The sequence below is a fragment of the Salmo salar genome, chromosome ssa16, assembly GCF_905237065.1.
Source record: "Salmo salar chromosome ssa16, Ssal_v3.1, whole genome shotgun sequence".
In the NCBI taxonomy this organism is placed as follows: Eukaryota; Metazoa; Chordata; class Actinopteri; order Salmoniformes; family Salmonidae; genus Salmo; species Salmo salar.
In genome coordinates this window covers 34800534-34813307 of record NC_059457.1, presented here as the reverse complement: position 1 = coordinate 34813307, position 12774 = coordinate 34800534, and the positions used below count along the sequence as shown (strand labels likewise).

Below are 12774 nucleotides of genomic sequence, written 5' to 3'. Positions count from 1 at the left end.
CTCAGATTTCAGTGAGTTCAAGACAACTGGAAACTCTGAAAAAAACGACCTCTGACTGGGAAAATACGTATTGAACTGTCATCCAATTTGGAATTCCAAGTCGGGAACTCGGGCCTCTTTCTAAATCAAATCAAATGTTATTGGTCACAAACACATATTTAGCAGATGTTATTGCGTTATTGTTATTCCTAGCTCCAACAGTGCAGTGGTATCTGACAGTGCAGTAATATCTAAAAACGATTCACAACAATACACACAAATCTAAAAGTAAAAGAATAGAATTAAGAAATATATAAATATTAGATTGAGCAATGTCGGAGTGGCATTGACTAAAATACAGTAGAATAGAATACACTATATACATATGAGAACATCACTGATGTTATGATTCAACCTTGTTTTTTCCCAGAGTTCCCAGTTGTCTTGAACACACCAGAAATCCAGAGAATGCCAGACTTTGATGACAAAGTTGAATTTCAAAATATGCCTGCAACTTGGACCGCCGTGCCACCTTCTTGTTCAAGTGAGCACAGCACAACAACGGTGAGTCCAAAAATGTCTTGTACGCTGCCGCATAAATGATGTAATATGCCAGGGAGATATGTATACTGTAGCTAAGAAAGTAGTACTAAGTGTATGTTGTGTAGCTGTTAGTAGCCCATGTGCCTCACTCACCCTAATAATTTGGTCCCCTTTCCCCTCATAATTTAGCCTACTGTTATGACTTGGTGCTGCACATGTATCCTATAGTCTGTTTTAGAGAAATGTAATCATCGAATATTGTAAGATGTTTCATTGTCTGCTTACATGCCTCCTTTATTTATCCCACGGTTCTGACTTGGTGTACAATGAGAATACTGTAAGAAAGCCCATGTTCTGAATCCATGTTCTGAATTCTGTTGCTGTACATTTCAAAAGTGCTGAAGAAATAGTTATATTGACTATGTCCATCCTAGCTCTCTCATTAATGTCTTAATCGAAATTAGGGATTGCCTTTCATCTTCTCATCATCCCCAGGGCCTTATGCCATAGTTTGTACATCTCAGTTGTCTGTAGAAACCACATTTATTTAACAAAGTCAGCCATATCAGCTATGTTTTTTTTAAAGGCAGTAAATGAGGCTGAATAAACTGTTTCGCTGCCAGACAAGGCTCCGCTGATAGCCAGGTGTACCAGTGGTAAGGATTCCCTCCATGGTGCTGAAAAGGAAGCTGTGCTTTAGGGACAGCTTTATGTAGGCCCTAACAGTTTGTGGGCACCGTTTGCCACCGTTATAGTGCACTTAATGTATTGTTTAGTGTTGTGTTGTGGCTTTGCTGTCATGCATCTAAAATTGTATTTTTTAGTTTGCCCCACCAATATTTACATCCTAATATCGCTACTGGCTGTGGCGATATTGAGGTTCATTCTTCTCATATGTTGTTGTTAGAAACAGTAACTAGTGCTTTTTGACAGCACGCTTTTGACTGCACGCGCCTGGCTGAGGTTTTCTGAATCTATCCAATCAACGCTCTCATGCGTTTGACCAATGACGTGGACGTATTTAGGCTGGAATACGCCGCTAGCGGAAAGGGGGCGTGGCTTTGGCTAACCTCCTTTGGAGAAAGAAAGACTCAACACAAAAACAGAATATCAAAAACATTAAGGAAATTAGCTCGCTGTCAAACTAAAACAAATGTTTTAGGTCAAGTGAAGGCACGCTGATATGGATGGTAAGTCGTTTTCGACTTTTGATTTGACGAGATTGTCAATTTACTTTGATCTATGTCGTGCGTTATAATGCTAGTTAGCCGACATAAACTAGCATAAAGGAAAAGCTTGGCAGCCAGTCGATAAGCTAAATGTTATGATAGCTTGCTACTAGCCTAATATTAGTTTATATTAGATTTTACCAAATATACACGTTTTATAGTTAGCTATTAAAATCTCACTGCAATGTCATGTCACCAGAAGCTAGACGAGTATTCAAAGAAGAAACGTTAAGGTTTAGACGAGTAACGTTAGCTACATGGCTATTGAAGAGATTATTTTTCTAAACTGTCTAGATAGCTAGCTATCTTCCCGTTTTTATTTATTTGTAGGTAGGTGGCTAGCATTACGTGTGTTATCGCCATTGGAGTAGTGTAGAGTTTGAAATGATCAGAACGCGTTGACAACTTATACAATTCTATGATTTTGATCAAGACACATATCACTAGCTAGTTGCCCTCAGACTGTCATAGTCGTCATTGCACACTGTTAGTACAAAGTATTCCAGGCCCAATGCACTGGGCTGTATCTGTGTATCACCCCTCATCCCATTTTTTTCTTTCTTTCTTTCAGACACACTCTTCCAACTGAAGGTATATAAGAAATTAGCCATTGTCTTTGTGGAGCTTAAACATAGTTAATACAAAATTTTACACTGTAAAATGTCTGCTTATACTTCTCTAACAGTTTACAGCAAAACAGCTCGAAAAACTTGCCAAAAAGGCAGAGAAAGATTCCAAATCTGAGCAAGCCAAAGTTAAAAAGGTGAGTAAAGGGAGGGCTTTCTGAGAAAGAATGTAGGCTAGAACATGGTTGTGTGTAGTAGACTTTTGTTTTCTGATGCAAAACATTTTGCTATATGGTTTGCACTGGGCCCTACTTAACGCGACCCAGGTTACGGGTATACAGGGTGTGGTATGGTTCAGTGAAGGCTGCTGAGGTGAGGACGGCTCATAATAATGGCTGGAATGGAGCAAATGGAATGGCATCAAACACATGGAAACCATGTTTGACGTATTTGATACCATTCCACTTATTCCGCTTCAGCCATTACCACAAGCCCATCCTCCCCAATTAAGGTGCCACAATCCTCCTGTGGTATTACAGGATCAGCAGTCAGTCTATCCCAATAGCGTATAAACAACATTATTGTTGAAAATCGTGCCAATAAATAGTTAATTTAACGTAATAATTATTAGGCATAAGCGTTAAGTGTTCAGTTGGCGTCTGACTGGACAGGTCGAATAAAGATGTGTGCAGCACATTAACCAGCAGGTGGCAGTGGAAGATCATGGTTGAGGCTGCACCAGTCCATTACTGTCCTAAGGATTTAAACAGACGACCAAGGGCCATATGTATCAAACGTCTCAGAGTAGAGATTGCTTATTTAGGGACAGTTTTGCCTTTTTGATCACAATGAATAAGATTACATGGACAGGGGGGACCTGATCCCAGATCAGTATTCCTACTGTAAGATGATTGTTACACATGCAGCCCCTGAACTTGTTTTCATAGGCAACTAAACTGACTTTTAGTGTGTATGTTCGTCTCACCAGGCTCTTCAGCAGAAGAATGTGGAAGTTGCCAGAGTATATGCAGAGAATGCCATCCGTAAGAAGAACGAGGGCCTTAATTGTCTGCGCATGGCATCCCGTGTTGATGCTGTTGCCTCCAAGGTCCAGACTGCTGTCACTATGAAAGCGGTGAGTCTATTCCCTCTGCCTAATCATAATCATATGTTAATATCATCCAATTGTGTGTCTCACATTAGTCATTGTCATCTTTTCTCTTGACCCCCAATCTCAACCATCCTCGCTACTGGCTACTTTCATAGAGATGCACTCTCTGTCCTACCTTTGTGTGTGGCACTCCTGTGTTTTATATCCCTAGGTCACAAAGAATATGACGCAGGTCACCAAGGCACTGGACAAAGCGCTGGGTTCCATGGACCTGCAGAAGGTGTCTGCTGTTATGGACAAGTTTGAGACGCAGGTCCAGAACCTGGATGTTCACACCTCGGTGAGTAGCACAAGTTTATAGAAAATGTTCCTCATCTATATTAAACAAAAATATAAATGCAACATGCAACAATTTCAAAGATTTTACTGAGTTACGGTTCATAGAAGGAAATCAGTCAATTGAAATAAATTAATCAGGCCTAAATCTATGGATTTCACAACTAGGCAGGGGCGCTTTCATGGATGGGCCTGGGAGGGCATACGCCCACCCACTTGAGAGTCAGGTCCACCCACCTGGGTGCCAGGCCTAGCCAATCAGAATTAGTTCTTCCCCACAGAAGGGCTTTATTACAGACAGAACCCACAGGTGAAGAAGCCGGATGTGGAGGTCCTGGGCTGGTGTGGTTACACCTGGTCTGCGGTTGTGTACTTCACACACAGAGACGCGTATAAAGCTCTCCCTCGCCCTCCATTTGGTAAATCCGACTACAACTCTATCCTCCTGATTCCTGCTTACAAGCTAAAATTAAAGCAGGAAGCACCAGTGACTCGGTCTATAAAAAAAAGTGGTCAGATGAAGCAGATGCTAAACTACAGGACTGTTTTGCTATCACAGACTGGAACATGTTCTGGGATTCTTCCGATGGCATTGAGGAGTACACCACATCAGTCACTGGCTTTATCAATAAGTGCATCGAGGATGTCGTCCCCACAGTGACTGTACGTACATACCCCAACCAGAAGCCATGGATTACAGGCAACATTCGCTCTAAGCTAAAGGGTAGAGCTGCTGCTTTCAAGGTGCGGGACTCTAGCCCGGAAGCTTACAAGAAATCCTGCTATGCTCTGCGACGAACCATCAAGCAGGTAAAGCGTCAATACAGGGCTAAGATTGAATCATACTACACCGGCTCCGACACTCGTCTTATGTGGCAGGGCTTGCGCTGCCCAGTGACACAAGCCTACCAGACGAGCTAAATCACTTCTATGCTCGCTTTGAGGCAAGCAACACTGAGGCATGCATGAGAGCATCAGCTGTTCTGGATGACTGTGTGATCACACTCTCCGTTGCCAACGTGAGTAAAACCTTTAAACAGGTCAACATACACAAGGTTGCGGGGCCAGACGGATTACCAGGACGTGTGCTCCGGGCATGTGCTGACCAACTGGCAGGTGTCTTCACTGACATTTTCGCAGGTGTCTTCACTGACATCATGTCCCTGATTGAGTCTGTAATACCAACAGTTTCAAGCAGACCACCATAGTCCCTGTGCCCAAGAACACAAAGGCAACCTGCCTAAATGACTACAGACCCGTAGCACTCACGTCCGTAGCCATGAAGTGCTTTGAAAGGTTGGTAATGGCTCACATCAACACCATTATCCCAGAAACCCTAGACCCTCTCCAATTTGCATACAGCCCAAACAGATCCACAGATGATGCAATCTCTATTGCACTCCACACTGCCCTTTCCCACCTGGACAAAAGGAACACTTATGTGAGAATGCTATTCATTGACTACAGCTCAACACCATAGTACCCCCAAAGCTCATCACTAAGCTAAGGATCCTGGGACTAAACACCTCCCTCTGCAACTGGATCCTGGACTTCCTGACGGGCCGCCCCCAGGTGGTGAGGGTAGGTAGCAACACATCTGCCACGCTCATTCTCAACACTGGAGCTCCACAGGGGTGTGTGCTCAGTCCCCTCCTGTAGTCCCTGTTCACCCACGACTGCATGGCCCGGCATGACTCCAACACCATCATTAAGTTTGCAGTGGTAGGCCTGATCACAGACAACGACGAGACAGCCTATAGGGAGGAGGTCAGAGACCTGGCCGTGTGGTGCCAGAATAACAACCTCTCCCTCAATGTGATTAAGACAAAGGAGATGCTTGTGGACTACAGGAAAAGGAGGACCGAGCACGCCCCCATTCTCATCGACGGGGCTGTAATGGAGCAGGTTGAGAGCTTCAAGTTCCTCGGTGTCCACATCAACAACAAACTAGAATGGTCGAAACACACCAAGACAGTTGTGAAGAGGGCACGACAAAGCCTATTCCCCCTCAGGAAATGAAAAAGATTTGGCATGGGTCCTGAGATCCTCAAGGTTCCACAGCTGCAACATCGAGAGCATCCTGACTGGTTGCATCACTGCCTGGTACGGCAATTAAATCTCGGCCTCTGACCGCAAGGCACTACGGAGGGTAGTGTGTACGGCCCAGTACATCACTGGGGTTAAGCTGCCTGACATCCAGGACCTCTATACCAGGTGGTGTCAGAGGAAGACCCTAAAAATTGTCAAAGACCCCAGCCACCTCAGTCATAGACTGTTCTCTCTACTACCGCATGGCAAGCGGTACCGGAGTGCCAAGTCTAGGACAAGAAGGCTTCTCAACAGTTTTTACCCCCAAGCCATAAGACTCCTGAACAGCTAATCAAATGGCTACCCGGACTATTTGCATTGTGTTTAATCAGTTTCTTAATATGCCACACCTTTCAAGTGGATGGATTATCTTGGAAAAGTATAAATGCTCACTAACAGGGATGTAAAAGAATTTGTGCAAAAGAAATTTGGGAGAAAAAAGCTTTTTGAGCGTATGAAACATGGGACCAACACTTTACATGCTGCATTTACATTTTTGTTCAGTGTACATAATGGTTGTACTCCTAATCAATTTCATTTCTTGAAGTCATTAGTTTTCAAGCCTCTTGTTCACGTGTCCCCTTCTTCCCTAAGACCTCTAGCTCACTCTGCCTCCTCGACCATTATCCTAGTTCACTAAACCCTTTATCTCAACATGCATTACTGTACCCTTCTGTATAATTGCATTAATTGTGAAACAACATAAACCCACTCACCTATAGGTGATGGAGGACTCTATGAGCTCGGCCACCACACTGACCACGCCCCAGGACCAGGTGGATGACCTCATTGTCCAGATAGCAGAAGAGAGTGGTCTGGAGGTGATGGACCAGCTCAGCCAGCTGCCTGCAGGAGCCACCTCATTGGGAGAGAGTTCCTCACGCTCACAGCAGGAGAAGGAGGACCAGCTGTCTCGCAGGTACCCTAACAATGCAGCTTTCACTGGTTAGTGTGGGACATTTGGCTTGTTTTCTAAATTAAGGAAATGTGTTGACAAGCTATTCTCCAATTATTTGACTGTAAAGTAGTGTAGATTCTGGCTAGATGTGTTAGTGCTATGATGGATCCCCTTTCTAATTATGCATAGTGATATTCCAATGATCAACATGCACATACACCAAAGATTTTCATATAAATCAACAGTTACACTTTTATTTACGTTGCAGGTTGGCTGCTTTGCGGAACTGAACATATCTCTCAACTATTCGCTAGACAGATGGAGGCTTGACAACCGCTTGGAAACAAACAGCTGGGAGCTGTGTGATTCTATCAAACTGTTCATACCGTGAGGACCTAATGAGACTATTGATTTCCATCCTCACGTCTATTTATATACACACTCACACTGTGGTGCTGAAAATACCACCTGAGAAGGCATGGGTCTCTCTCTTCCTCTCGCTCTTCCCCCTCTGTCCGGCTCTTTCTTTTTCTGTTGCACTTCTCTTTTTTTCCACCTTTCATTTCCCTTTTCACATATCAGTCTTTCCATCTCTCACTCATTGTCTTATATTAATTAGGGATCCCTCAAATCAAAATAAAGTGTTATTTGTCACATGCTTCGTAAACAACAGGTGTAGACTAACAGTGAAATGCTGACTTACGGGCCCTTCACAACAATATAGAGAGAAAAATATCCCCCTTGGTCAGTTGTACTTGTGAATTTCAGTACATTGTCACATGACATATTTTTGGATGTATATTTGAATTGTCAGGGTTTTCCTGAGAACATGAAGAGTTTAGCAAAATGTCCAAATAGTATATTGGAAAAAGGTGTTTTAAAACAGACACATTTGTGTAATATAGGGAAGCTTGGACCCCCAAAAGTTATTTATCTGGATTTTGCCTATCAGATAAGATAGAATGAATAGAACGGACAAATCATTGACTTGAATGGGGACTATTATTTAGAGTGCTCTGATGTTTCCCAGTTTGCACTCTGTTCGGCACTAAACCACAGACATCTCTTGACACACTGTATTGACAACACTAACAAACAAAATGAAGAAACACTATTGTCTACTGATTTTTCCCAACTCTTAAAAGAAATAATCCTCTGACATAATGTCATTATTTCTGTATAGAGGGAGGACAATTCTCAGTCATATTTTTTGTTTTCCTGATTATTTCTGTTAAAATAGATTGTTAATTCATGCCTATGTTATGTTGCTTTGAATATGTATGCCTTATTGGGATGCAGGTATATGCATCTTCTCCTCAGTGCCTGGATGTATCTAGTTAGACATAGTGATCCTATGTAAGGTTTTAATATCGAGGTTTTGGGACTATAAGGTTCTATCTGCCAAAAGAATATTCTGAGGTGATTGGCTTTAAAGTTCCGAACCCTCATTGGTTTGAAATGTGTTAGCAATTTTTTATCTTGTATTCTTTTGAATTTAACAACATGAATGGGGGTATTTAGAGTACTATATAGGTAGAGAACATTGAACCGAACAAGGCTATGTCAATTAAAACATTTTGACAAGTGCAGATAGAACCTTTATAGTCCCGAACCCTTGAATTATGTTGCCATATAACACAGATGTCCCCTTTCTGTCCACATCACATACAAACCAGATATTTGGCTTCTGTAGCGAAGACATTTTGGGAATACATTCCTTTCTTTTATTTTACATGGGGATGGTTATTAATACTCAAAGGTATGCAAGTTTTGCAGTATTTTGGTATATTTAGCCATCTGATATGAACATTTTGTCATTTCAACACTCAGGAAATGACAGCGGCAGATGGCACCACGAGCAAACTGATATACTTCTGGCTTGTCCTATGGTTGCAGCATTTGTAACCAGGAAACCATGTAACCACGACATGAGTTCAACCATGAGACTGTGGGTGCTGTTTCAACACATCCTCAAATGCATGTTTTACTCTTTGCCAAAATAAGCTCACATACTGAGGAGTTCGTGCTGTTAAAAAATGATCTGTGATGCTGTGAACATTTCTCTGCAGTACTGCTTCACACAATTATTTTGCTTCCTTTTCTGTGTGGAGTGATGGTCATTATTATTAGCCTTTCAGATTATATAACATGCTTGCCGCCAGTAAATATTGTTTGTGTTATGCATTCATCTGGTGTAAACAGGTCATGTTGTAGGTAACTGTTGATGTCAGAGAGACAGACTTCTTATACTGTACATGCCTACTGTACAGCTTCAAAGTAAACCTAATTTCTCCCCGTGGTCATGCTAAAACAAGGGTCTAAATTGTCTACAGTACAATGGCTTCAGAAAGTATTCATACCCCTTGACTTATTCCACGCTTTGTTGTGTTACAGCCTGAATCCACTCAGGAACATTCAATGTTGTCTTGGTAAGCAACTAAGGTGTAGATTTGGCCTTGTATTTTAAGTTATTGTCCTGCTAAAAGGTGAATTTGTCTCCCAGTGTCTGTTGGAAAGCAGACTGAACCCAATTTTGCCTGTGCTTAGCTCTTCTGTTTATTTTTAGTCCTTGCCAATGACAAGCATAGCCATAACATGATGGAGCCACCACCATGCTTAAAAATAGGAAGAGTGGTACTCAGTGATGTGTTGTATTTGCCCCAAACATAACACTTTTTATTCAGGACATAAAGTTAATTTCTTTGCCACATTTTTTTGCAGTTTTACATTAGTGCCTTATAGCAAACAGGATGCATGTTTTGGAATATTTGTATTCTGTACAGGCTTCCTTTTCACTTTATCAATTAGGTTAGTATTGTGGAATAACTACAATGTTGTTGATCCATCCTCAGTTTTCTCCTATCACAGCCATTAAACTCTAACTGTTTTAAAGTCACCATTGGCCTCATGGTGAAATCCTTGAGTGGTTTCCTTCCTCTCCGGCAACTGAGTTAGGAAGGATGCCTGTATCTTTGTAGTGATACACCATGTAAAGTGTAATTAATAACTTCACCATGCAATAAGATACATTTTGATGTCTGCTTATTTTTATGTTGACCCATCCACCAATAGGTGCCCTTCTTTGTGAGGCATTTGAAAACTTCTCTGGTCTTTGAGGTTGAATCTGTTTGAAATGCATTGCTCGACTCAGGGACATTACCAATAATTATGTGTGGAGTACAGAGATGAGGTAGTCATTCAAAAATCATGTTAAACATTATTATTGCACACAGTGAGTCCATGCAACTTCCTATGTGACTTGTTAAGCACATTTTTACCCCTGAACTTATTTAGGCTTGCCATAACAAAGGGTCTGAATACTTATTGACTCAAGACATTTCAGATTTTCATTTCTAATTAAATTGTAAACATTTCTAAAAACATAATTATACTTTTGACATTATGGGGTATTGTGTGTAGGTCAATGACAAATCAAAATGTTATCAATTTTAAATTCAGGCTGTAAAACAATAACATTTGGAAAAAGTAAAGGGTGTGAATACTTTCTGAAGGCACTAGGTGTGGATGGGTGTGGATGGAATCTTAACAAGGGCTTTTTTCCCTGTGTCTATTGTGAGGTATACTATCTGCCCTGTGGCTCTTAACAACTGTCACTCTGCGAAATGTCTGGAGAGCTCTCCAGTTCAGCAGGTTGTTGGCTTAAATGCTTTCACAGAAGACCAGACCTCTCCCTTTTTTCTTGAAACCTCTGAGTCATGAGTCAAAGTAGGCCACATACTGCACAATAGATAACTGCACTCTTATCAATACAATGAAAGTGGCTACACTCACTATCTATGATCGATTGAATAGCTTTCTCAGAAAAAATACTGACTGGACTCACTTAACCTATTAAAACGTCAGGAAAGAAACTTCATGTTATGAATCCATTCATCTTATGTGATGTGCCCTTGCTGTTCAGAGAGCACAGGGGTTCCCTTACATCATACAAATGGTGGTATCAAATTTCACAATTGCATTCGTTGTGTACGAATGTCCCATCAGCAATACTTAGCAGTGACCTGGAATTGGACACCGTGCATTGTGTGTGTTCATGGTCGCTATGTTTTTGCTCAGTGATCAAATATGCTGCGGTCCAAAGATCAAGAGAATTTGATAGTGAAACATGTTCCTGTAGTGGCTCATCAAACTTCCGTTGCAGCATGGTCTCGTGGACTAGACACGTTTCTCCATAGATAAAACCATAAAGGTTACAAAATCTCAAGATGCCTACTACTTTCAACCTAGATTTTCTATAGCACACAGAGGATGTGTTATTCTAGAGCTTACCAGACATCAAATATCTGGTACTAGAACAGACTAGCTTCAACACCTTAAATCCACCCTTCTGCTCGACAAACATACCAGGTGCTCCCCCTCTCACACACTATGCTGAACAAAAATATAAACACAACATGTAAAGTTTTAGTCCCATGTTTTATCAGCTGAAATAAAAGATCCCAGAAATGTTCCATATGCAGAAGAAGCTTATTTCTCTCAAATTTTGAGCACACATTCTTTTACATCCCTGTTAGTGAGAATTTCTCCTTTGCCAAGAAAATCCATCCACCTGACAGATTAAACAGCATGATCATTACACAGGTGCACCTTGTGCTGGGAACAATAAAAGGCCACTCTAAAATGTGCAGTTTTGTCACACAACACAGTGCCACAGATGTCTAATGTTTTGAGGGAGTGTGCAATTGGCATACTGACTGCAGGAATGACCACCAGAGCTGTTGCCAGATAATTGAATGTTCATTTCTCTACCGTAAGCTGCCTCTAATATTGTTTTAGAGAATTTGTCAGTACGTCCAACTGGCCTCATAACCGCAGACCACGTGTATGGCGTTGTGTGGGTGAGCAGTTTTTCAACTTAGTGAACAGAGTGTCCCATGGTGTGCACCATGGTGGTGGGGTTATGGTATGAGCAGGCATAAGCTACAGACAACGAACACAATTGCATTTTGTCGATGGCAATTTGAATGCATAGAGATACCGTGACGAGTTCCTGAGGCCCATTCTCGTGCCATTCATCCGCCACCATCATGATAATGCATGGCCCCATGTCACAAGAATCTGTACACAATTACCTGGAAGCTGAAAATGTCCCAGTTCTTGATTGCATACTCACCAGAGCATTGAGCATGTGTGGGATGCTCTGGATCGACGTGTACGACAGCGTGTTGTCACGCCAGATACTGACTGGTTTTCTGATCCACGCCCCTACTTTTTTTTTAAGGTATCTGAACAACAGATGCATATCTGTATTTTCAGTCATGTAAAATCCATAGATTAGGGCCTAATTAATATATTTCAATTGACTGATTTCTTTATACGAACTGCAACTCAATAAAGTATTTGAAATTGTTACATATTTTTGTATTTTTGTTCAGTATAAGAAAACAAGCCCCCCTGCCCTGCTTAAATGCATTATTTATTGCTTAAATCGTGTGTGATGCCACCCTTACAAAAAAGATTGCAGTAATTTTGATGTCTAACTACAGTTACAGTGCAGTACACTGCAGTTATTCAGCAATTACTGCTTCCAAAATACCACAGTCGACTGCAGTTACTGCACTTTTACTGCAGTTTCAAAACGGCAATCTTTATTTGTAAGGGCAGAATAACTAAATAAAGGTAAATACCTCCAGCCTCAATGAACTGCAGCTTATATGTTTTGGACTATGTTTATCTTATTCCACCATTTTCCTTTAGTCAACATAACATGACCACAGCATTTTGCAGTGGGTCCTCCCCCATAAATAAACGGTGTATCCTCTATGATGCTGAGAATGCAGCCCACGCATGGAAGAAAGAACACCCCCGCAATTAGATTTATCTCAAGTGACGTTGGTGCTTATTTTGGTAAGGGACCTAGAGAGTTAACGCAAAAAAAAAAGAGAGTTAACGCTAGGGGCTTCTCTGATTGGATTAAAATAAGTCTTAGCGAGTGAGTGAAATAAGAGAAGAAATCAGGGGGAAACGGCGGTGGTGACAGTTGGCATCAGAGACAATAAAAAC

At 41.5% G+C, this 12774-nt stretch overlaps 1 protein-coding gene across 1 annotated transcript; it reads left to right on the top strand.

The window, feature by feature from the left end:
• Positions 1-1516: 1516 nt before the first annotated feature.
• Positions 1517-10627, top strand: LOC106573671 (charged multivesicular body protein 1a). The gene is made up of 7 exons (XM_014148937.2): positions 1517-1712; positions 2323-2342; positions 2437-2514; positions 3306-3452; positions 3640-3768; positions 6575-6771; positions 7019-10627. Exons 1-7 carry the CDS (start codon positions 1706-1708, stop codon positions 7038-7040), a joined length of 600 nt encoding a protein of 199 aa, XP_014004412.1. The 5' UTR covers positions 1517-1705; the 3' UTR covers positions 7041-10627.
• The last annotated feature ends 2147 nt before the right edge of the window (positions 10628-12774 follow it).